The 26,305-nt window shown below is 46.2% G+C and overlaps 1 protein-coding gene across 1 annotated transcript in view; it reads right to left on the bottom strand.

Moving 5' to 3' along the window:
* The window catches only part of STK32B (serine/threonine kinase 32B), a 349,859-nt gene that overhangs the window by 53,147 nt on the left and 270,407 nt on the right, over positions 1-26,305 (bottom strand). Inside the window, exons 5-6 of the mRNA XM_029234880.1 lie at positions 18,941-18,978; positions 1,905-1,994 (exon numbers count right to left, since the gene is read on the bottom strand). Coding sequence (XP_029090713.1) covers positions 1,905-1,994; positions 18,941-18,978 — 128 coding nt within the window. The remainder of the gene's footprint in view (positions 1-1,904; positions 1,995-18,940; positions 18,979-26,305) is intronic.

Below are 26,305 nucleotides of genomic sequence, written 5' to 3'. Positions count from 1 at the left end.
CAACAGAAGAGGCAAGTCTGTTAGAAAAGCTACCCTGAGCCACACCATCTTATAAAGGTCCAGGGAAACTAATATTACGTGAAAATGAGCAACAGAAAAGTATCAAAGTCAAATTCCATGTCAAGTTATAAGCCAAAGGAGAAAAAAGAGCAGAACAACATTGTACAAGGAAAGCACCTCAGAAAAGACAGTGTGGTGGATTGTTTCATAAATGGCTCCCCAATGAATCAGGCTGCCTGGTATCCATGACCAGTGCAGTTCCCTCCCATGTGGTCCCTGGTCTTCATCATGTGACTTGCTTTGTCCAGTTGGACATCAGGAAATGTAAAGCAAGCAGAGCCTTGATAGGCACGTGGGAGTTGGGTTCTCCTTCTTGAAACCGCTGCCACCATGTGAGCAAGCTCTCTCTAGTCCCCTTGATATGAAAGACCACCCAGAGAGAGGGGCCCATTTATCTCAGCTATCCTGGCTGACCCAGCAGCTGAATGAGTGACCACAACAAAAACCAGCAGAAGAACCACTCAATCAAGTGGCAGATAAAAAGGAATGAAACTGAGTTATTTGTAGTGAGGTGGATGGACCTAGAGACAGTCATACAGAGTGAAGTAAGTCAGAAAGAGAAGAACAAATACTGTATGCTAACACATATATATGGAATCTAAAAAAAAAAAAAAGAAAAAAAATGGTCAGAAGAACCTAGGGGCAAGATGGGAATAAAGATGGAGATCTACTAGAGAATGGACTTGCAGATACAGGGAGGGGTAAGGGTAAGCTGGGACAAAGTGAGAGAGTGGCATGGACATATATACACTACCAAAAGTAAAACAGATAGCTAGTGAGAGGCAGCCGCAAAGCACAGGGAGATCAGCTCGGTGCTTTGTGACCACCTAGAGGGGTGGGATAGGGAGGGTGGGAGGGAGGGAGATGCAAGAGGGAAGAGATATGGGAACATATGTATATGTGTGACTGATTCACCTTGTTATAAAGCAGAGGCTGACACACCATTGTAAAGCAATTATACTCCAATAAAGATGTTAAAAAAAAATCAAGTGGCAGAATTGTGATAATACAATTGTTATTGTTCTAAGCCACTAGGTTTTGACATGGTTTGTCATATAGCAATTGACAACTAATATAGACATTAAGAATTAATAACTAATATAGACATTTAAAAATTATGCAAGACATGAAAGAACACATAAATAATTTAAATACTCAGAAATCTGGCAAAAGAACTCAGGAAAAAAATTAGAAACAAAGGGAAATTATTTCAGAAATAAATATTTCACTAGAAAGTACACAAAGCAAATAAACGCAACAGAGAATGCTTTAAAGTAAAGAGAAAGAAAAAAAATGAGAAAAAATTTAAACATAGGATGAAAGAGATAAGAAAGATTTGAAAATGGCAAATATTGAAGACTGACAAAGAAGACCCAACATTCAGATAATAGGCATCCTTAACAAAAAAAGTAAAGGAAAAGAATGTGTACTAAAAAAAATGACATTTCCATGAAAAGTCCTAAAGAAAAACCAACCTGAAACCACATTGCAAGAGCACTGTGTACCTGAGAATATAGATCCAAAATGACCAACACCAAAATTGTATTCTGGCAACACTACTGGACTTTAAGGAAAAAGAAGAAGGGTTTGTTGTTTACTTGTTTGTTTGTTTTTCCCTAAGCTGGAGCCAACCTTTCTGGCTGAGTAGGAGTTCTCTAGAAAACACAGGAGGAGATGGTCTTTCTGGCAGGGGAGACAGCTTAGGTAAGGGCCAAAGGTGTGACAGAGCACGGCACATACTGGGCATGGTTTGGGGTCTGGTGAGGGGATGGGAGGTGGGCGAGGGAGGGGTGAGATGAAGCAGGAGAGGAATGCTGAGGCCTGAGGGGATCTGGAATACTCACCCATGTAGGGCTTGGTCCCGGCCATGGAGGAAGCCTTTTCTGTGCCTTTCACGACCGTCGCTATGTTGAAGTCTGTGATGTGAACATGTCCTGGAGATACAGAATCAGAAACCACAGTTAGCAAGAGCTGCAGGCAGCTGGGTTATTTCCTTGTCTGATTTAAAGCTGTGGTCTGCAAAGCGGTGGGTGGGGCAGGAAGAAAATATTAGAACTTTTATTTACATTAGTATTTTAACTGATACTTTAGAAGTGCCTATTTTGGGCAGCATCATTTACAGTAGCCAAGCTATGGAAACAACCTAAGTGTCCATCAGCAGTCAAATGGATCAAGGTGTGGTATGTGTATACAGTGGAATTTATTCAGCCCTGAGAAAGAAGGACATCCTGCCATTTGGGACAATAAGGATGGATCTTGAGGGCATTATGTTAAGTGAGAAGTCAGACAGAGAAGGACAAATACTGCATGGTCTCACTTGTATGTGGAATCTAAAAAAAAAAGTCGAACTCATAGAGACAGAGAGTAGAAAAGTGGTTGCTAGGGGTTGGGGGAGGGGGAAATAGGGAAAGGCTGGTAAAAGGATACAAACCTTCAGCTCAAGAAGAATAAGGTTTGAGGATAATGCAAAACATGGTGACTATAGTTGATAACACTGTATTGTATAATTAAGATTTGCTAAGATAGTAGAACTCAAATATGCTCATCCTCCAAAAAATAGATACATATACATATATAAATATGTGAGGTGAAAAAAAAGTCTATTTTATACGCAGGTTTTATAATGTGAATTTTGGTGGTACATACATATTATTTATAAATAAACAAATATGTTGAAGACATAATGAAGTTTTTATGGATTAAAGTTTAGCAGCACTGGTCCAGAGAGTGAAAGCTCCTGATAAATAAATGAGACAGGAGAGTCCAGACTCCCTCTCTCAGGAAAACAGTGGGTTGGGAGAGGGTGCATGGAGAGAGGATTCTCATGCCCTGAAGACACCCTTGTTCTGCTGTCTGTCTGCTCTGGTCAGCGGGGGCCTTAGTACTGTACCTGATGAATTGAGTAGGGAGGGGGCTTGGGGGTTGAGACCACCTTCCATCCAGCCTAAAGTAACGACAGCAGATGGGACGTGGGTGTTGAAGAACCCTGAGAGGGAAGGAAGAGGGACAGAAAAGGAAGGAGACAAGGAGATGTGGGGATAAAGGGGAAAAGAAAGAAAGTGACAGAAAGAGGGTGAGAGGTGAGAAGGAGGAAAATCCAAAATAGTGAGTACTGGCTCTCTGGGGAATTCGGAACATAAAATAAAACCAGCTCTGTCCATCAATGGATGAATGGATAGAGAAGAGGTACAATGGGTGTAGATATACAATGGGATAGTACTCAGCCATAAAAAAGAATGAAATTTTGCCATTTTCAGCAACATGGGTGGACTTGGAGGGCATTATGCTAAATGAAGTAAGTCAGACAGAGAAAGACAAAACGTTACGATATCACTCATATGTGGGACCTAAAAAATACAACAAGCTAATGAATAAAACAAAAAAGCAGCCAACTCACAGATGTAGAGAATAAACTAGTGGTCACCAGCGGGGAGAGGGAAGGGGTAGGGGATTAAAAAAAAGGGTTATTATGGGATTATAGGAAATCATGTGTGTGAAACTTGAAAACTGTAAAGCACTACAGAATTTTAAAAACACATAAAATAAAATAAAACCAGCTCTGAGACCCTTGAATACCTGATATCAATGCAATCACATTTCTTTCTGTTTGTCATCACATCATCCTGTGAAAATGGTTGGATTTTCACCAAATCTGAGAGCTGTGTTTGGGATGGTGGGGCTTAAATACATAAGTGGGTGGCATACACAAAACTGGGACATTGGGAGAGCCCGGAGGGCACCTCCAAGAGATGGACAGACCCTCAGTAGAGCAGGTGCAAAGAGGCCTGCTGAGAGGTTCATGGGAGAGGCGTGCCTGATGTGATCAGCCACGGTGGACGGAAAAAGCACCAGCGGTGTCACATGCAAATCCCAAATCTCAGGCTCAACAGCCAGCACCGATGTGTGACTAAGCTGCTCTGCCAGGCGCTCTGTCCAGTGCCCCCGGGTGAGATGCAGCAGGAGGTACTCAGTGATGATCTGTAGTACCCTTCAGCTGCTTGTGGATGAAGCTTAAAGTCACCCAGCCAGGCCTTTGCTGGGAACCCTTTCTGGCCAGACACACAGTGTCCCCACCCAGGTAGCATCTCTAGAACATATCCAGTCTGCTCCAGCCTCTGGGGCTGGGATGAGCATCCCTCCCATTCAGCCATCCAAGGTCCTATCTGCAGAGAGGCAGTGCGGTGCAGTAGTTGGGTGTACAGACTCTGAGACAGGCTGCCTTGGTTTGGGTCTCAGCTTTGTTGTGACCAGCTGTGTGACCTTGGGCAAATAATCTCCCTGAGCCTTGGTTTTCTCATCTGTAAAATGGGGATGATGATAACAAAACATCCATCTCAGAGGGCTGTTGGGAGGAGTCAGGGAGTTAATACACATGAAATGGTTAGAGCATACTGACACACATGAAGTAGGGAATTTCGTATAAGCATTTACTCTTAGCAGTACTGTCTTGCCAAGGTGTGGCTCCAATCCCCTCTCCAGCTAGGGCCAGTCCACTCCTGCATCCTCTATTGCCTCATTTCTAATACTAACAAACAAGTAAATTCACAGTCCTGTTTTCCACTGTGAGGTATGTGAAAGTAGGTGGACGTCTGAGTCATTTCTGCACCCCACACCTGAACAGTTCCAAGCACAGCATCACCGCTGGGAGGGAATTCTGGAATCTTCAAATATGGTTTTTATTTGGTTTTCTTTCATTTCTCCTCCTCTTAAAATGTTTTAATATTTGCATTATGAAAGTAAAGCCAGCTCATTATAATAAATCACAGAATACAAACATGTGTTTGAATCTCTCCTTTCCCTGCCATATAACCACCCTGATTTATACAGCTCCTCCATTATTTCTCCCTTCACTTATGCAGACGTATATCCACATACGTTAGGACTTTGGTTTTGTTCTTACAATAAAGAGCTCAATACTCCATGTGTCATTCTAAGAGTCACTTTTGCATTTAACCATGTATTGTGGACATATTTCCAAATCAATATACATAGGTCTACCTATGAGGTCCACAATCCCTACCTCCATTCGAAATCCATTGCTTTGTTTTGTTGTTTTGTAATTCATTTAGTGATAAAATCTGACCTGGAAGTCCTCTTCATAGTTTTTTAATTTTATTTTTAAAAATAAATTTATTTATTTTATTTATTTTTGCTGCGTTGGGTCTTTGTTGCTGGGTGCGGGCTTTCTCTAGTTGTGGCGAGCGGTGGCTTCTCTTGTTGTGGAGCACGGGCTCTAGGCACGTGGGCTGCAGTAGTTGCAGCGTATGGGCTCAGTAGTTGTGGCACACGGGCTCTAGAGCGCAGGCTCAGTAGTTGTGGCGCATTGGCTTAGTTGCTCCACGGCATGTGGGATCTTCCTGGACGAGGGCTCGAACCTGTGTCCCCTGCATTGGCAGGCAGATTCTTAACCACTGCGCCACCAGGGAAGCCCTTCATAGTTTTATTTATTCTACTTAGGGTGAAAAGTCATGTTTTGCTACAGAAACATTTATATATTTGATTACAAGATGCTCTCCAAGCCTTGCTACATAGTATACAGTATATATTACATAATATACAGCATATATTATTTAAAAATATTATTATATGTTATGTTAGACACATTATTTTCATATTATGATATATTATTTAATACAAGTATATATTTAAGTCTGAAAATATCTGAGTTACGAAACCATATCTGGCCCCAAGAGTTTCAGATAAGAAATTGTGGACCTGTATTTGCAGAGTATTCCATATATGGTTATACCATATTTTATTCAACAATTCTCCTATTATGGCACTCGGGTTGTTTCCAGTTTTGTTTGCTTAATTTTTTGTCTTGTTCTTATAAAATATGCAGCAGTAGTATTCTTGAACTTATCTTTACATATTGATACTTTCATTTTGACTGGATAAACTCCCAGAAGTGGAAGCGTGGAGTTAAAGGGTATGCATTTTATGTTCCCAAAACTTACAATTTATGGTACTATAAACAGAATATGAGTGTGTATTTCTCTGCACTTTTACTAGCACTCACTGTTATCAATAATTTTACTTATTGGCTATTATCAGATGATGAGAAATGTTATTTCAGTACTGATGCGGCTGCATAGTTTTCACGTGACCAGTATCCCTGCGAACTGCCTATCTAGAATATTGGTCAATTTTCAGTCAGAGATCCTTGACTATTCAATACATTTACCCTTTTCTCTGGTCCAACTACTGCAAATATCTTCTTCTAGATTATTGCTTTTCTTTTGACTTTATAGTATCTCTTCCATATGAAAGTTTAAAGAATTCAAACAATATATTATTTTTATAGTTTCTGAGTATTATTTTACTTATAACTTTCCAGTTTCCAGAAACCTATTCTACTCCTAAGATTTTATATATTTTCTTATAATATATATATATAATTTATATTTTATATCAATATTTAAATCTCCCAACCATATGGATTATATTTTTCTATATGGTATGATATAGTTTCTGATTTTATTTCTTCCAAGTAGATAGCTATTTGTTTCAACATTTATTGAAAATGTCATCCTTTTCCAATAACTTGTAATGTGACCTTCATTTTACATCAAGTCACACATATATGTGGATTTGCATATGGATTCTCTCTTCTGTTGTACTGACCTATTGTTTATTGCTGGACCAGAACTATACTCATTTCATTACAATAGATTTGTAGCCCATTGTAAAATTAGATGAGAGCGGTCACCCTCATGATTGTTTCTTTTCCATGTTTTCTTGGAAATACAGAAAAGAACATTTATTCTCAAATGTTTATTTTTGGAGATGAATTCTGTCCAGTTTTAGGAGATACTCCCATTAAGATTTTGATAGGAATTACACTAAGTTATGCATTCATGTGAGAAGTGTGGACATGTAATCCACCCAAGGTCATGCTCTGTCTTTCATTCAGCTTTATTCCTTCAGTGTATGTTTAGTGTTCTCTTCATTTAGACCTTGTAACTCCCTGGATAAATTTATTCCTAGACATTATATCGTTTTGGTCACCATTTTGAATGAAAATATTTTCCTTTCCTTTTTATACGTAGTCATTTTTAGTACAATAAAAAGCTCTTAAGTTTTGCTTATTTATCTCCTATTTTGTTACTCTATTAATCATCCATAGTACAAGATATAATCTCCCAATATCCCATCTCCCCTTCTAGGTAGTAATAGAATTTTTAACTGAGTTCATGCTCACCCAGTTAAAGACTATATTTCCCAGACCCCCTTGCAGCTGGTCATGTGACAAGGTTCTGACCAATGGGATATGAACAGAATGATATTTGCAACTTTCAGGATATTTCCTTAAAGGGAATGAGAATTCCCTCCTTCCCTCCACTACTCCCCCCCCATTCTGTCACCTGTTATGTGGACTTGGGGGGATATTTTGGGCCACACAGATGAGAAGCAACAAAGTAGAAGCAGCTTGGGTCACAGTAAATGTCAATGGAGGAGAGACTAGACTTTTACCAAAGAGAAAACTACTTCTGTTTCGTTAAAAAAAAATTTTGTGAGTCTTTGAAAAGCAATTATGTCTCTCTTAAATTTCACAACCCGCTATTAATTTTGATAATTTTTCTAGTGAGCCTTTTGGTGTTTCTAGGCATAGAAGCACATCACCTGCATACCATGATGGTGTCCTTTCCCTGGTTGAAGGGCTTAGAGCACAGTGGTTAAGAACACAGTCTTTAGAGTCAGATTGCTCAAGAACAAACAGCTGTGCTCCTGTGTGGGACATCTGTTGTTTGTGGCCACTCACATCCCCTTATCTCAGCAATTACTCATCCCTGCACATCTGGCTGTGGAATGGGGCATGTGGCTCCAGCTGCAGCCAGCCAGGCTAACCTCACCCTCTGGCTCTAACAGTTGGCTCAGGGTTGGGCATATGAATCAACTGGGGCCAATGAAAACTGGGGAGATGATTTTCTAGGGATTCAGAAAATGAAGAGTTTTCTTTCTTTTTTTTTCAGGAGCTACCTAAAGTGATATTCTCTGCCTTTGGCCAGTGTGATGTGGGGATATAACCACCCTCCTGCCCCCCCAGGAACTGTAGAAGCCATTGGCTTCCACAAAGAAAGACAAGCTAAAGATGAAGCCTATCCTTGGAGAAGGCAGAGCTGCAAGGGTGGCAGAGAAATGGTGCCAAAGCCTGAGCGAATCCTGCCTGAAGCCACATTCCACTGGGCTTCAGCTATACAAGCTAAAACAAACACTTTATTGCTTAGGACTATTTGAGTTGGGCTCCCTGTTCTTTGCCACACACGGCTGGTGTCCTAATTGATGTAGCCACTTACCATAAGATTTGGGCAGGTTATTCCACTCTATAAGCCTCTGATTCTTCTAATATTAATAAGTACCTTGTAGGGTAGTTGTAAGCATTAAACAGGGTAGATAGGGACTGAGAATGTGACCTTTGAGCAAAGACCCAAAGAAGAGAGGCAGCAAGCCATTGGACTTCTGGGGGAGGAGTGTGATGGCAGAGGGAATGGGCAGCACAAAGGCCCTGCAAGGGACCAGCGAGGGGGCCAAAGAGAGAAAGTGGGAAAGGGACTCAGATGGCTTTTACTCCAAGTGAGAGGGTTTTGAGAAAGAGAGATACAATCCAACTCACTTTAGAATCAGGAGATACAAGCCAACTCACTTTAGAATCACTTTGGCTTGTGTATGGATTGTAGGGGCAATAGTCAAAGCAGGGAAACTGATAAAGAGGGAGAAAAACAATGTATCCCCCATCTATTTAAGCTGCTGTTGTTTGGGGTTGCATAACTGGTACATAATTGGTGCTGAAGCGCATTTAATCCTTAAGTACTCTTATCAGGGGGGTATGGCTACCCTGTTTTTTACAGAAGAGTAGCCTGAAGCTCCAGAGACCAGTGACTCATCCACGGTCAGCGGCTGATACGTGGGAAGCTGTTTGTCTCCAGCCTCTTCCGGGGCGGGCATTTCCCTCCGCCCCACGCTGCCCCCTTCAGAGCTGAGTCTCACAGCCCAGCCCTTACTTCCTTCCGGCCCTCTGGGGTGGAGGATCTGGGGCAGCTCTGAAGCCGACCAGTCTACAGGGAATTCACGTCCAACAGGAGCGCCAGACAGCAGAATTCCACTTCTGGTTTCTGTACCGCGTGAGTGGATGAGCTGTAACTTCCCGGTGTGTCTCCTTTAACGGTTGAGTCAAGATGTGGGAAAGTGAAAATTAGTGCCATATGAGGTCTCCGAGTTCCTTCTAAGGAGGATGGAAATTTACTACAAAATGTGTAAATATGGACTGACTTTTCAGCTATTTGTTTTCTGTAAATTAAAAACATTCAAAATTCAGGGAGAGAAGGAGCCCAGGATACTGTGTGAGATCTGTTAGTACAAGTTTTAATGAGAGAATCAATAATCAATAATCATCCTCCCAGCCCTGTTTATGAATCCTGAACTCCAGCCCTGCTTCTCTCCTTTCTCTGAACTCATGGAAATTCATCACACCTCCAAGACTCTGACACCATTTGGAATGCTTTTTCCTCCCCTCTGCCTTGCAGATTTCCATTCATTCTTCAAAACCTGGCTGGAGAGTTATATTACTGCTGGATGCACATCTAACCTTTGCTTGCTTGCTTCCACTAACAGGAGACTTACTACCACGAGGGGTGTGTGTGTCTTAGTTGGCTTGGGCTGCTAAAACAGATTACCACAGACTGAGTGATGTAAACATCAAGCATTTATTCTTCACAGTCCTGGAAGCTGGAAGTCCAAGATCAGGGTGCCAGCATGGTAGGGTTCTTGGTGAAGGTCTTCTTCCTAGTTTACATGCCAGCTTTCTTGCTGTATCCTCACATGGTGGAGAGAGAGAGAGCTCTGGTCCCTTCATCCCCTTATAGGGCACGAATCCCATCATGGGGGCTCCAACCCTATGACTTCTTCCAAACCCAATTACTTCCTAAAGGCCTCAACTCCAAGTACCATCACACTGGGGGTTAAGGCTTCAACATGAATTTTGGTGGAGACACATTTAATCCATGGCAGACTGACTAGTTTAGGCTTCTCCTCTGGACCCCGACCCGTACCTCCACAGTCCCCTCTACTGTCATTCCCATGCTAGCATTCACCATGTTGTATCTGTCACTTTGTCCATCTCCTTGAGGCCAGGAATCCTCCCTCATTCATTTCTATGTCCCCAGTACCTTAGCACTGGCCTGACCTGGAAAAGGTACTTATCAAGTGTTTGTTGACTGGCTGATCGACTGACCAAACAAAAGACTGAATGAAGGAAATATGGTAGGCAATCCTATCACCTTTTTTCATTCTTTACTTCTTAAGGCTATCATGATATTTACAGGAGTTGACAACACTTCACATTTCAATTTTTGACTTTTAAAACTGTAGCAACGTCACTTTTTCAGCTGGACCTCAGCTGATGGGACTCAGCCACCCTCTCCATGGTTTTTGTAATCACTGGTGCCAGTGTCAGGATTGGCACCACGAGGACCTGTAACTTGGGCTATTTTCCGAGTACAAAAGTACTTGACATCCATGTGACTTGGAAAAATTCTCACTCATTTCTTCATTCACTTAGCAATCATTTAATGAGCACCTCCTACCTGTGCATATGGGTGGTGGGGGCTTGAAACTGCAGACACTAAGGATGTGCCAGTTACCTGTGTCATGGAACTGGGGGGTGGGATGATGGAGATTACACGGGGCTAAAGTCCCATCCACAGTCCCCTCATTGGGGTATAACTGGCAATGCAGAGAATCTTCTCAGTATTACCAGTAACAGGGACTCCTACTTCGAAGACTGATTCCTGCATCTTCCCTGTATATTCCAGGAGAAAACATCCAAAGCCTTCCTGAATTTTGCTGACTTTTCATCTGTTTCTTCTGCAGCTACATTGCACAAGTGTCTATTCCTGCTCCACCATGCCACCCCCCTTCCCTTCTCCCCTCTCAGCCCCTGTAATGAAATAACCCCAAACCCGCGTGGGTATTCACCAAATGAGTGAGGGCAGTGCAGTGCTCTCACTGGGACCGACAAGGCCACAATCCAGGAAAAGATGGGGTCTGCTTGGGAGGGGATAGTCAACCGAACGGCAGGCTTTGTTTACTGCAGAGTGAGTTCTCTCTAGGTCTGTCCTCAGGAAGCCAAGATTGGATTCGTGGCTCTGAATTCCTGGGAGTGAGTACTAAGGTAGTGCCCACCAGAGGGCACTAGATTGGGAGTTAGGCTGACAGGGGGGTCCATGTGTAAGAGATGATCTCCTCGCACATTATTTTCTGCCTTGTTTCCCTGGAATTTGGAGTAAAGCCTCGTGGGAACATCTATCCCCACCTTAGCTGGTTTACAGGGTCTACATCATGCCTAAGCCAGAGGTCACAGTGGTGCTGCTGAAAAGACGCAGCTGGATGCCCAAGAGGATGAGAACCTTGCTGTAGACCCAACTGCCCCGCCCATGACAGGCTCACATTCTCACTGCTAATAATATCTGTACTTCCAAGATGTCAGTGTGATGCTACCCTGGCTGTGATACTTCCCTCAGGATCACACATCCTGGGCACTGTTTCCTGTTGCCTTCATGGAGATGACAGTGAATGTACTGCAGGACAGCGGCAGAAAGAGAGTGGGGATGAGGAGAGGGAAAAGGAAGGAGGGAAGGAAGAAGAAAAGAAAGAAAGAAAGAAACCAAATCAAATTCCAGGGCACCAGCTTATCCAGGCTTCATTTGGCTTTACCTCAACCAAAGATTGACTCTGTTTCGGGGCACACCTTTGCCTGATATAGAATGAATGACCCTCTGATTTTCTTCTGTTCTATTTGATTTGACCTCCTCCCCTATCTTGGACATGGGATGGGAAAGAAGGACTTTCAAAACAATCTGTGTGGGACTTCCCTGGTTGTCCAGTGTCCCCCTTCCAATGCAGGGGATGCTGGTTCGATCCCTGGTCAGGGAACTAAGATCCTACAGGCCGCAGGGCAACTAAGCCCGCGCGCGCCTCAACTACTGAACTCACGGGCCTCAACTAGAGAGCCCGTGTGCTGCAAACCACAGGGCCCACGTGCTCTGGACCCCACGCACCACAGCTACAGAGCCCACACACCCTGGAGCCTGTGCACCACAACTAGAGAAGAGAAAACCCGCATGCCACAACCAGAGAGAAGCCCGCGCACCACAATGAAGATCCTGCGTGCCGCAACTAAGACTGACGCAGCCAAAACTAAATAAAATAAATAAATAATAAATAAATAAATCTTCAAAAAACCAAAAAAATCTGTGTGCTCTCTGCTCCCCCTGTGCGGGGGTGAACAAGCAATAGCAGGGTACAAGAAATGCAACACGTGTGGGATTTCTTGAGCTCCTAGGCTGAGATTCGGGGGAACTCTCACCCAAGACGAGTTTCAACGCCTTCCCCCGGGATATACTGTGATTTCGTAAAACCTGCCCAGCCTTCACACCCTATTTGATATGATGCTGCTTGGAAACCGCCTCCCCCAAGGCTTTTGAGAGGGCTCAACAGTTCTGAGTTTCTTTCCCCTTTTCTCTACTTCTGTGGCTTTTAATGTTAAGTCACGAGATTTTGGGTTAATTAGTTACTGCAGCATAGCCATGGCTACCTGATCAATCATTTCCCTTCCACATCTCTGTGTTGGCATGCAATTTTATGCAATCATACTAATCACAGTGAATTAGGTTTACAGGGAGGTTTTTATAAACTTTCTCAGCCATGATTTGCTCTTTGCAATGACTGAGAGGCACGGGGATAGAGACTATATTTTGATACCTAGCATCCTTTTCCACTCCATTCTTTCCTGCCTCCTGTATTATAAGGACCAGAAAGAGAGAAAAACCACATGTCCTGACCCTCTTGCAGCTAGGGTTCTGGACAAGATTTAGCTTCTGCCTTTCAAATGCACTCAGGCAAGGTTTGGAAGCAGAAAGGAAGCAGAAGGAGAATGCCATTTGAAGTCTGGAGTTACACTGTCTCAAGTCAAAGATGTATGCGTGTCTCCAAACCAGAAGCTGGCAGACAGACATGACACACACCGTTCCCTGTCACCTGCAGAGGGAGCACAGCCCTGCGGACACCTTGACCTCGGGTTCCTAGTCTCCAGGACTGGGAGACAATACATCTCTGCTGTTTATTGCCTCTCAATCTGCGGGACTTTGTTCCAGCACCCCTAGGAAACTAATACAGGGGGCTATTTATTGGGGGTCCTCAGAGATTCCTGCTTTGGGTCTTCAGGACTTTAAGACATCACACTGTGCTAGACACTTCCATTCCCAGCAGTCTTAGAAAGAATCTCATTACAAACCTCCCAAGGACTCCAGGCTAGCTTTAAGCCACATTCCTAAGCTTTATCCTTAAACTCGTCTAGAATAATGACACACACTGTTGGCCCCTCTGACTTAGCAGAAACAACTCTGCCCACCCCCACCCCCCCAATTTGCCTGGGTGGCTTTTCCCACTTCCATCTCAGCTGCTCCAATCCCTGCATCTGAGGCTTCAGAATCAACACACACCTGATTTGTTAACTTCCTGGAGTCTCCTGAGGGGGATGTCACAGCACATACAGTGTTTTGACAAGTGATAAGGGGGTGTTGCTGCTGGCCACTGCCGTTTTGGGGAACACTTATCACACTTGCCTACAAATATGTCAGCAACAGATGGAGAGGAAATTCTTTGAAATAAGTCCAGTGAATGAGTGCTCTGAAATAGAGCCTGTTAATAGAAAATTAGAAGTGAAGTCCTCAGATTAGGAGACAATTACCATTGAAAAGACAGTTTGTTATTCACAGTTCCTAAGAGGAGGGGTCACATCACACCATGTGGGTCCCCCCAGGGAAGTACTAGCGTTAGTCATGAGACAGAGGGAGAAGGGAGGAAATGTGGCCAATAGCCTTTCTGGTGGTTTCTGTGGGAAGGAACAGGTAAGGCAGGGCAAGCAGGCTTAGGACTGGCTAGTCTGAATGATTTCAGGGGTTCTGGGGCACAGGAGCTGTCCCTGGCTGTCTGGATCCTGGCACTGGGGTGTTTAGGGATACAGTGAGAAAACAGATTCATTCTGCTGGCATGGCTGCTGTGTCACCTGTTACTAAAGGTCCAGGTGAGGTTTCTGATCCCCAAGCGCCCATCCCGAGGTTCCTGAGAAAAGAATGAGTTCTACACCTCACAGCCTGCTGTCCTCTGGCCAGTGGAGCTTTCTCCTTTGCCCTCTGGAAGGCTCTGCTCCCAAATGCTCTGGTGCCCACACCCTGGAGGGAGGATCCAGAAAGCCCTCCCTCCCCCCCCCCCCCCCCCCGCCTCCCCGCCCCTTTGCTCCGGCCCAGCCTCACCCCTGCCCGTCCCAGCACTGACCCTGCTGGGTCAGAATCACCTGTTTACTTTTCTGTCCCTCCCTCAGCCCTGGCTACACCTTAAAGCTACCACCTGGTAGCTTTAACCCCACGTTCACACACCCCCCACACCCCGCCCAGCACTTTCTCCTGCGAGATGAGTCAAGTGAGTGCCTCTGCGGGTGGGACCTTGGCATTGGCACCTTTTACGGTTCCTGGGTGATATGCAGCCGTGGCTGAGACGCGCCACCCTAGACCACGATGTCCTCGGCCACAGGGGGTCTGTGTCCTTGGATAGCCTGTCACAACACCTGGCTTATGGCAGGTCTGCAAAAGTGAAGGAATTACTTTCCTGCATACAGAAGACGACAGAGCTACAGTTGTCCCTCCGTATCTGCAGGGGATTGGTTCCAGGACCCCCACTGATACCCAAATCTTTGGATGCTCAAGTCCCATGTATAAAATGGTGTACAATTTACATATAACCTGGGCACACCCTTCCATATACTTTTTTTTTTTTTACTTATAAATACCTCATACAATGTAAATGCTATGTAAATAGTTGTAAGTACAATGCGTATGTTATGTAAATAGTTGTCAGCTAGCAGCAAATTCAAGTTTTGCTTTTTGGAACTTTCTGGAGTTTTTTTCCCTGAATGTTTGCCATCTGAGGTTGGTTCAATTCGAGAATGTGAAACCCCAGATAAGAAAGCTGACAGTATATGGTCAGTACATTTTGACCAAGGGTCCTCAGTAGACACTCAGGGCAAAACGCAGGCACTGCCCTTCTGTCTCTGACTCCCGGCTCTTTGCTCATTTTGGGGGACGTCAAGCTCCCACGTGTTAAAGGCCAGCCCCCCACCTGCCCATCTGCTGGATGACTGCGTTAATCTCCGCAGTTCCTCCTCCTCTGTATCCTTCCTTTCGCCATGTCATTTGGCAGTGCTCAACCCCGACCCGGTTGGGTCTTGTGAGTTGCTTTGCCCACTGGGGTGGCAGCAAATGTGATGCAGGTGGTGGCTTAAGTGACTGGGCTTTCCCTGCCTCTGTTTCTGCGATGGCCACGCGAGGTCACACAGGGCTGGCCTGCCAGAAGGTGAGCCATGAGGAGCTGGGCCGACTTGCCCAGTCAATGAGCCAAGGTCACGGTGTACCAGCTGGCAGCCAGGCGACCCCCAGACATGGGAGTGAGCACAGCCAACGTCACCGTAGCTGCCTGGCTGACCCTGCAGGACCTCAGTCTTAGGAGCAAGCCCTGCCTACAAGAGCTTAACCCCACAGGCCTGTGAGCTAACTGGATGCTTCTTGTTTATGCCATTAAATTCATGTGGTTATTCATCACCCAGCATTATTGTACCAACAGAAAATGAATGCAATCCCTTCCCCTTCCCTCTACAGTTTTAAATTCCCCATTTCCTAGAGCACTTTGCCCTCAGCCCTAAAGCACTCTCAACTCTTCCTCTCACGCTGTGCTACGATGCTACATCCTCCTTCAACTTCTTTTTACCTCCAGGTACGGTCTCCCTCTGCTTTTGCTGCTAGCCAAGAGACCCCAAATCTCAGAGTAGAATTAGCGCCCATTCTAGGAGATAAAACCAGTCTGAAAGATCAGGAAGCAGAGCAGACACCGGGGGAGCAGAGACGCTTCTGTGAGAGCCTTGGATTTTGTCTAACCAGCAGATCTTGAACATTTTGAATAAAATATGAATGCATTTATTTAATTATGCTTATAACTCACTGTAAACACAGCAACCAACTTGTTCTCTGAGAAAACACTTAATGAGATCAATCAGCAAACTCTTTAAATAGAAACACATAGTTATCTGTTTTGTAAGCTGTTTTTTTTTTTTTAATGCATTTAACAACAGGGTAAGGAGATCTAATGTACAGCATGGTGACAGTAGTTAATAATACTGTATTGTGTGGTTGAAATTTGCTAAGAGGGTAGATCTTAAATGTTCTCACCACTCACACAATAAGAACATAACCTTAAGAGGTGCTGGATACGTTCATTACCTTGTGTTGTTAATTTCACAATGTATATGTGTATTAAATCATCATGTTGTACACCTTTAAAAAATCACATTGTACAACCTAAACATACACAGTTTTTATTTGCCAATCACACCTCAATAAAGCTGGAGGGGGAAAAAAGGCAACAATGACTAAGTAAGAAAAAAAGAAAGAAAAGCTGATGAGCATCTATCTCCTGTCATAAATCAGGGGAAGGAAAAACATAGCCAGTCTCCTCTCTTGTCCTTCTCTCCTAGGGGAGAAGATTTGTGTTTTTTGAGAATCCTCTGCTCCCGATTTTCCTTCTGCACTGCCCGAAAAGGCACTCACTGGATGCTAAAGCTGATGGAGGGGAGGGTATCAGCCATTCACATCTTAGTATGAAATAGTGTTCAGTGCTCTGTCTCGACAGCAAGCTTGATGAAAAAGGAGCTTAGAGAAGAGAGAGGAGGGTTCGAATCCTTGGGGAGTGTGTGGGATGCTGCAAAGCCAGAGGGCAGGGTCAGGACACTGTGTAAGGCATGCGGGAGGTGGGGAAGGATGGGGAGATCTGGGAGGAAAGTGGGAAAGGGCTGAGGGGGAGAGGTGAGGACGAGCACAGAAAGGGAGGTAGGAAGGGATGGACGGAGATCCAGGAGCCCAGGAACCAGGGAACCCGGAGAAGGCTGTGTGAGCTCTGACCCGAGGCTGTAGCATCGGGCAGGAACTACGGCGTCAGGCAGGCCCTGGTTAACCCCACAGGCTTGCTGAGTCTCATTTCATCCTAGAGGAAACGGCTGAATTATTCCTACTGCTTGGCGTTCCTGCCTTGATTTTGCTTCTGGAAAGCTGCCCAGGGCCTGAAAGGTCTTTGTCCAAAAGTCTCTCTCAAGTCTCTAGGCTGGGGCTGTGAGGATCCCAGCCAGAACCCTGCCCTCCACACCCCTGGTTTCCAGGACAGCCCTGCCAGGGGTCCTGCATCACCCAGCCTGTGCCTCTTCTCCCTCCACCTCACCTGCTTCTGTGATCTGAGCAGAGAAGGGACAGGAGAGGCTGAGAGCTATAAGCTAATACAAGCCCTCCCGAGCACCTTTATGTCCTGGTGCTGGGACAGTGGCTCATCCTCCCCATCTTGTCTTAGACCTCTGCCACCCTGCAAGGCGGTATTACTTGTTTTGCAACTTGCCTGAAGACACACAGCTAGTTGGGGGACCAGCTGAGACCCAGGTCTGGGGTTCCTGCCTTTTAGATACAAACTGGGGACCTTGATTTGCAGCCTCAGCTCTGCTCAGGTTCCCCCTGGCAACCTAAGGTCATCCTTGACCTTCCATTCGGGAGCACAGGGATTTCACCTCTCTGCCCCAAAGCACTTGGGCTGGTTTCAGCCTCTGGCAGGAGACTGGAGCCCAGATGGTCCCATCCACCACTCCCACTCTGTCTCCCTGTACCAAGGGGTTTATACAACGAAGCAGGATTCCCTGAGACACACTGGTGACATGCACAAGTCCTAGAGGGGCTTCGGGCTGGAGCCACAGCCCCAGCCTGCGGGAGGGAGTGGGGGAGGTAGGTCAGAGGAGCCATGTAGATGAGACGGCAGACTCATCCCTGAAAGATTCAGCAGCACAGCAGAAAAATCCCCACCTGCTCACTCCAGCCCACAGCCCCGAAAGCCCTTGGGAGATGAGTTCCTGAAGCAACATCGGGGAATTTAGTCTCCAAGACTGCCATGATGGTTGGCTGCAAAGTTGCCTTTGGCATGGACTGCAGGAGACTGTCAGTCATTGCTGGGCTGTGCCCTGGACTTGTCCTGACTTGACTGGGCACCACATCCCTGGGACTGACTCAGAACACAGAGGCCCAGGTTCTCTAAACAGGACAGGGTCTGGCCTCTGATTCTTACCAAGTCCCCCAGGGGATTCCGATAAGACCAGAGTTGGAGAGCCGCTGACATGGAGCCTTCTCCATGGACCAGCAGTGTCAGCCTCAACTGGGAGCTGTTATAAATGTAGAATCCCAGGTCCACCTCACTCCACTGAATCAGTTTAAGAAGATGCCCACACTCCGTACACACATAAAAGCTTGAGAAGCCTGGATGAGGGAAGGCTTAGAGGATTACTGATTACTGATTTCTAGCTTGCCAAGCACACCCTATCGCATTTGAATCCCATGACAATCTGGAAGGTGGGTATCATTTTCCCCATTTTACTGAAGATGACATTGAGGCTTAGAGAGGTGAGTGACATTCCTGAAGCCCCGGGTTCACAGGTCGGAGAGCAGTGCTGGGAGGCTCAGAGATTTCCAACCTTGTATCCCATTCCCATTTCTGCTCTGTTGTCCTCACACCAGGACGTGAACGGTGATGTCTTTAGATATGAAACCATCAAATACGTTGGACTTAACTCACCGCAGCAGGACACAGACCAGAAATTTACACAGGTGCTCATTCACCAAGATTGAAACGAAAGAAGGCTTTCTAGTCAACCCTAAAATCCAACTCACCAGGACCAGGACCAAATTCCCAGAGCCTCGAAGTTCCCACTGAAATAGTCTCTAGAAAGCGTTCATAACAGGCTTACCGTGTTCATCCAGCAGTATGTTGTCTGGCTTGATGTCTCTGTAAGAGAAAACAAAGAAGCTGAAAATGTGATTTCTGGAGCCTACGGAGGAGCACGTGACAAACATGACAACCGGGGATAAATGCCTGACAACACCTAGAGTGCTTGTCTCTCCCCCGGCATGAGGGCTCAGACAGGGAGCAGAAGAGTGTGTTATGATAGTGGAGCCCCATGTTCTTGCTTCCCTCCCTTTTCTTTTCCTGGAACTGCAAGTGGATTATTGTGTGAATATTCTTCTCCTCAATATTCTTAACGATTTCTGGCCTCTTGAGTCCCAGGAATGACGGCTCACTGAGCACAGGGTCTCTACTGGTGGGTACAGACACTTACCCTTCCTGATGGAATTGAGCCCTCCCACCTTGCTAGGTACTAAACCTCCCAGGTGTAATGGTCTCTGCTCTATAGACCTGGGAACTGAGGCTCTGGGAGGTTCAGTAACTTGTCCTGGTCATCCTTGTCCACAGCCTCTGCCAGTTTTGGTACAATCTCAGAAGATTTGACATTTATTATAAAGAAGTGAATGGGGCTTGAATTTCTAACATCTGTGATTTTTACATGGAGCTTTGGAAAGTGTACGCACGTTCATGATGATTAAATCAGGGTTGAAGATGTCAATTCAGTTTCTTAAAAGATCACACCCGGCAATCAGCTGGTTTTTGTACAGTCTGTGAGCTAAGAAGGGCTTTTACATTTTTAAAAGATTGTAAAAAACAAAACAAGACACACACACACACATGCACAAAGCAAAAATGAAAAGAAATGTACAACACAGACTGATGTGACCCTCAAAGCCTAAAATGTTTATTATCTGGTCCTTCAGAAGTTTGCTGATCCCTTTTGCACACAGCAGGCCATGTGCAGTGAAATCTCGGCTGGGGAGTTTCTGGAAAATTCTGCTCTATGTCATCATTATAGCAAAGGGTTCCCAACTCCAAGCTGTGCTTTTCAAAGGCAGGGGTTTTGCTTTCTTCACTTCTGCACCCCTAGCATGGCGTCTGTCACCAGAAGACACAGTCAAAGAAAAACCCGGACAGTAGTTAAAGCAGTAAAGACAGATTTTATTCAGTTGCAATCACCAAAGGGGAAAAGACACCTCAGCATAGAACTGAACACAAGGCGGACAAGTGGGGATTTGTAGCCGAGGAGCAGGTGGGGATCGGTGGATGGAAAGTTACTAAGAGGAGACATCAGAGGTGAGGGGGGTTCAGGATTCCTGCTGATGGCAGGCCAGGGGGATCAAACCACCCGGGGGATGAGCAACACGATCAGAAGATGATCAGGTCGGGAGGATGGGGGATTCTGGCTAAACCAACTTAGCAGGTTCTTGCTAAGACCGGACTATGCAGAGACAACGCAGAAGTACAAAAGACAAGGTTGGGTTTCAGAAGAACTCATCAGAAGACCCTGAGTGGAGTTTTAGGGGGAAAAGAACCTTTGTCAACACACAGGAAACACGGAAGAATGAGTGTGAAAGAAACACAGCCTTGGAGAAACTCAGTGGACAGCTTCAGCTCTGATTTACCCATCATTAACATGCATACACTTTCCAAAGCTTTGTATTAAAGCCATGGGTTTTAGAAATGCAAGCCCCACTCACTCATTTAGAGTAAATGTCAAATCTTTTGAGACTAATGACAGCTTTCTTCGAAATAAAAAGCGATTGCTCCTGAGTTTATCAAATAGCAATTCTACCTGAAAACACACCATGGTTATTTGTAACAATATGAGGTAATGCCTACGGCTTTGGGGGAGAAAGATACACTCATACCGTAGCTTTAAATTTTCATTTGCATTGTGACTTGTGAATACTGATAAGCATTAAGCCAATGGAACCCCAGCTGCCAAGTTCACAGACACAGGTCCCTGGTGAACAGAGATTGGTCCTTAGGGGAGTCCCCAGGGGGAGGATGAACTAGAGAGCTCACACAATTAAAACAAAAGACGGAAGACCTGGAGTCAAGTGTTTGTGGCTCAAATCAGCAAACACTTGGCCCCTGTCTAGGGCCTCTCCCAGGAGGATTTCTCCAGAAGAGGTGAGAGAAGGGAAAATAAATACTTGTCAAGAATGAAAACACAGCAGCAAATATTCAAGAGCATCCTTTCTTTTTTTTTTTTTTTTGCGGTACGCGGGCCTCTCACTGTTGTGGCCTCTCCCGTTGCAGAGCACAGGCTCCAGACGCGCAGGCCCAGCGGCCATGGCTCACAGGCCCAGCCGCTCCACGGCATGTGGGATCTTCCCGGACCGGGGCACGAACCCGTGTCCCCTGCATCGGCAGGCGGACTCTCAACCACTGCACCACCAGGGAAGCCCAAGAGCATCCTTTCTTTAAGGTGTCACTAGAACTGCGATGACCTTGTTTGGGGTGTGCGGATCTCGGAGGAGCTGGCCGTGGACCAAGACCATGAGCCCAAAAGGCCTGCAAGGTCCTTGGCCTGAGCTGCTGCCTCCGCTGATGCTGAAATTGCCCTGTTTTGGGGTTTTCTGCCCACCCCGCTCCTTTTCTTCCTTCTTCATCCCTCACTCCCTCCTCTGACTTCTTCCTTTTCCTTCCAGGGCATTCCCGGGATAGCCCTCAAATGCTTCCTCCTGGCAGGTCTGGGCAGAGAGCTGGGGACACAGTCCCTCCCCTCTGGAAGCTCAGAATCAGTGGGAGAGGGAGACACGCAGGTGGGGTGGCACAGAAGCCACGGTGCAGGGAGACTGCTCTGGAGCTTGGGGGGGATGGAACTGGGGCAGCTGGAGAGGGAATGGCTGGCCAGGGAGTCACACGGACCAGTGGGGACCAGGGTGTCAGAGCCAAGAAAAGTTGGGGCAGTGGTGGCCGACCTAAGGAGAGGTGACCTTGTGTAGTAGGGTGAAGAGTGTCCCCCCCAGAATTCATGTCTACTTAGGACCCCAGAAAGTGATATTATTTTGAAACAGGGCCTTTGCAGGTTCAAGGAAAGATGAAATCATCCTGGGTTTGGGGGGTCCTAATGCCTGCCGTCTTAGAAAAGAGATGGAGGTTTGGACACAGACACAAAGCAGAGAAGAGGCCATGTCAAGACATGGGCAGAGACCACAAGCCAAGGAGAACCAGGACCCCCCAGAAGCTGGAAGAGGAAGGAAAGGATTCTCCCCCGGAGCCTCTGGAGAAGGCTGACCCCACTGGCACCTTAATTTCAGTCCTGGCCAGAACCGTGAGGTCACGAATTTGTGGTTTTTTTAAGCCACCAATTCTGTGATAATTTGCTGTAGCAGCCCACAGGAGGCTACACATCTGGCAGAGAAGAGAGCTAATGAAGGAGGTGGGTACATGTCAAGTGGCAGCCAGCTTCCCCCACTGACCACGGTGTGACCTTGGATAGGCCCACCATCCATCAGAGTCCACATTCTGAAAGGCCTCCATTCATGGTCTCTCATATCATGAGGACCAAACAGGGGCACAGATATCAGTGGCTTGGAAAACTAGACCCCATGGCTCCAAGGAAAGGGGGTGTCCTGCCCAGGCGAATCCTGCTTGGGAGCTGACTGTCTGACACCCCGGCGCCTCTCCTGCTATCGGGGTGACCTCCCTGTGCCTTGGCTTCCTTTGTGGTGTGGACTAAATGTCTGACACATGCCTCTGTGTCAGCTCTTAGCACGGAGGGGAGTCAATGGTCCTCAAGCATCTTGGGGGCATCCCTTCCATGGTCACTGGGGCTGCAACAGTGAACAAGGCAGACCCAGCAAATGGAGCTCGCTTCTAGGAGGCTGACAGGGGTGAATAAGTGACAAGACCCCAAGTTGAGACAAGTGCTCTGAAGAGAACAAATCAGGGTCTAGAAAAGAGACCTGCTTTTGGTAGGTGGCCAGGGAAGGACTTTCAGAAGACGTGACATTAGATTGACATGTGAATGACAAGAAACAGTCAGTTAGACGCAACCTGAGAGCAAGCTCTCATCGTGCAGGTGAGTCCACGGAAAGCTGGGAGGTTGAATGGTTTAACCTGTGACATCTGTCCAGCCTAGGGAACAGGACAAAGGTGGTGGGGTCATTCCCATGATTACAGGCTATCAGACTGAGTCCTGGCGGTCTGGAGTGGGAGTGGCCACATGGCAGGGACCTGCGGGCACCTCTAGGAGCAGAGTGCCAGCAAGGAAACAGGAGGACTTCATTCCTGTAGCCACAAGGGACTGAATTCTGCCAACAACCAGGAGAGCCTGGGAAAGATCCAGAAAGATCCAGAAAGGAGTGGAGCCCAATGGACACCGGGGTCGAAGCTTTGTGACACCCTGAGCAGAAGAGCCAGCTAAGCTGTGGCCAGACTCCTGACCTGTGGAAACTCTGAGGAAATACATAGATACAAGTGTGTGTTCGTTATAAGCCGCTCATTTAGTGGAAATTTGTTCCACAGAGACAGAAAACTGTTATGATAGCTGTATGGTCTTGGGCAACGTACTCTGAGCCACACCCTCCTCATCTGGAAAATGGGAATGACGGTCCCTATCTGACAGTTGCTGGGCGTATACACGGAGGTGCTATCACACAAGGCTTAGCAGGGCTCCCAGTGTGTAAGAAGTGCTGAAATAAATAACGATGAGGGTCCTATCTCTGCTCTTTAAAAGGAGCTAGGGAGGCCTCAGGGGTGGATTCTTGAACTTTTAGCAAAGTGAATTAGATCTCTTTCAGAGGAGACTCACCAGGCAGACTCCTGCAAAGCTTCACATAGGAGACGGGAGCCTGATTCATTCGGGATTTAATAAGAATAACATTTTATGGGCAAAGCATCTTATCAGAGCCTCTAGGTTAGTGGGTTCCAGGACCATTTCCTCCGGTTCCACTTTTCACATTGATCATATCTCAGCCCAAGCACGTCATCCTGCTGAAAATGGGCCTGTGTGTTCAGAAAGGGCATTAGAAGCATTGCGAGGACGGGCAAGTCTGAGACAATGTTTTCCGAGGACAGGCCCATAATTTCAGAGCTGGGCAAAATGACACTTTGATAGAAAGTGTGCATGCGAGGCTATAAAACCTGGTTCTGCTTTTGAATTATCCCCTAACCCCCAAATAAAACAAAGCATAAAATGTCAGTTGGGCTATTCAAAAAAAAAAAAAAAAAAGGGAGGGGGCTTCCCTGGTGGCGCAGTGGTTGAGAGTCCGCCTGCCGATGCAGGGGTCATGGGGTCGTGCCCCGGTCCGGGAAGATCGCACATGCCGCAGAGCGGCTGGGCCCGTGATCCATGGCCGCTGAGCCTGCGCGTCTGGAGCCTGTGCTCCGCAATGGACATTACAGAAGTGATGCAGGAGGAGGTGGACACACAGCGGTCCCATTCCAGTCCCGACTTTGCTGGCCCTGAGGTCCTGGCACAATGCCCAGGGCGAGCCTCAGTTTCCTCAGCTGTAAACTGGAAAATAACACATACTCCACGTACTTACGGTGAGGATTTGTTTGTTTTAGTCGGGGTTTTTTTGCCATTGTTAAAGCACCTAAACCTACACCCTATCTATTACAGGAGCTTATCTTTATCGTGTTCTGAAATGCAAATTCGATAGTTTCAGTCGTGTCATCCAGAAACTTCTGTAGTTCCTCACTGCTGTCCAAGGAGTTACATGTAAGGCATTACAGGCAGGACTGGGGACAGGAGGAAGGATAGCCAGCTCTGAGGCTGGAGAAGACTGGTCGTGCCGGAGTGGTGGGTTAGAGGTTGGTGGGTAGAGGGAGATAGGTTTAGACAGGTGGGTTGAGACCACTTATGAGGGGCTTTATTTGATTATGGAGCCAACTTCAGGTTTTTAGACTTAGGAGGCAATACCTGGGATTTTCTTCCAGGTTGGCTGGGTACTAGATGATTCCGTTTGATGTAGGTGGGGTTTTATGAGAGCAGCCAGCCAAGGGCCAGGCCTGTAGGATACACGCCTGTTGTTAGTAACAGAAGGAGCAAAGACATTTTAGTCTTGGGGATGAGCTACCAGAACGGGCACTGGGGAGGGAGGCTGGATGCAGTGACTGAGCCAGGGTTGAATGGGTGGGATTCACCTTGGCCGTGGACCTCTGTGGCCAGCTGGCACCCATCCAGCAGCAAGCCGATGGGGGGCAGGAGGCTGATGAACTTGGTTCTCACGTTTTGGAATCTCTCACCGTATTGGTGTGGACTGTCCTTCCAGAAACTGGGTACCGATTCTGAAACCGCGTATTGTTGCTACTGGTTAGATTTCACTTCTTTCTCCTGTCTCTCTCCTGCCTCCTGTGGAGGGCAGGGACTATGTACGGCCCCCAGCCCCCAACACGATGCCTCCACATTAACAGAAGTCCTGATACGACTCACAGCTGCACTTCCTGGAGAGCCTACTGTGAGTTGGGCACCACGTGGACAGGTCACGTGGGTTTCACAAGGAGTGTGGCTTCTCTGGATCAGGTGCTGTGGCATCACCTTCTGTGTCACCCCGCTCAATTCTGACACAACTCTAGAGGCAGGTATCACTCACTACTCCTATTTTATTGATGAAGAAAGAAGTATTTACAGAGGGTCAAAGGTCACATGTCAGCAGACAAGACCCATTCTCAACTTGCCTCTAGATCAATGTTCTCTACCTGGGGGAAATACTCAAGAAAAAAATGAATCTCATAATTCCAGGAGCGTGGCTATAATACATATGATATTTGGTCAGCAAAATTATGTTACTTGGATTTCAGGATATGTTTCTTTATTACAACACCCACATACAAGGTTGTATTTCTTTTTTAAAATGACCCGAATGGCTTTACAAAACATACATCTGTCCCTTCTTACACAAATTCCCTTAATTGCCCTCTGGTACCCACAGTGCTGGTGGCCGGTGTCTGGGATTCCATATTCTAACATAATCTCAAAAATAAAAAGTGAATGCTGAGATGTGGCTGTCAACTTTGAAAACCATCAAGGGCATCAAAGCAAACTAGCAACCACTACCACTGTACTTGTACAAAAAGAGGGAAAGAGGAGCCCGGAAGAGTCATGAGGACACAATTTCAGAATAAGGCACAGCTGTCACAGGCCTCAGGCCCATTCCTGGAAAAGTGTTTATCATTTTTTTAAATTTATTGTATTGAAGTATAGTTGATTTACAATGTTGTGTTAATTTCTGCTGTACATACAGACAGGGATGACCATGTGAGGACACAGGGAGAAGGTGGTGGTCTACAAGAAGAGAGGGCTCAGAAGAAACCCTGTTAACACACTGACTTTGAACTTCCTGCCCCCAGAATTATAAGCAAATAAACTTCTGTTGTTTAAGCTACCGAGTCTGTGGTACTTTGTGTGCAGCCCGAGCAAACTAACACAAGTAGGTAATATTATTATCCTTATTTTACTGGACAACAAGAC

Source organism: Monodon monoceros, unplaced genomic scaffold, assembly GCF_005190385.1.
Source record: "Monodon monoceros isolate NGI ecotype Baffin Bay Population unplaced genomic scaffold, NGI_Narwhal_1 Super_Scaffold_20, whole genome shotgun sequence".
Lineage (NCBI taxonomy): Eukaryota > Metazoa > Chordata > Mammalia > Artiodactyla > Monodontidae > Monodon > Monodon monoceros.
Note: the sequence above shows the minus strand (reverse complement) of the source record. Positions and strands in the feature narration are given on the sequence as shown.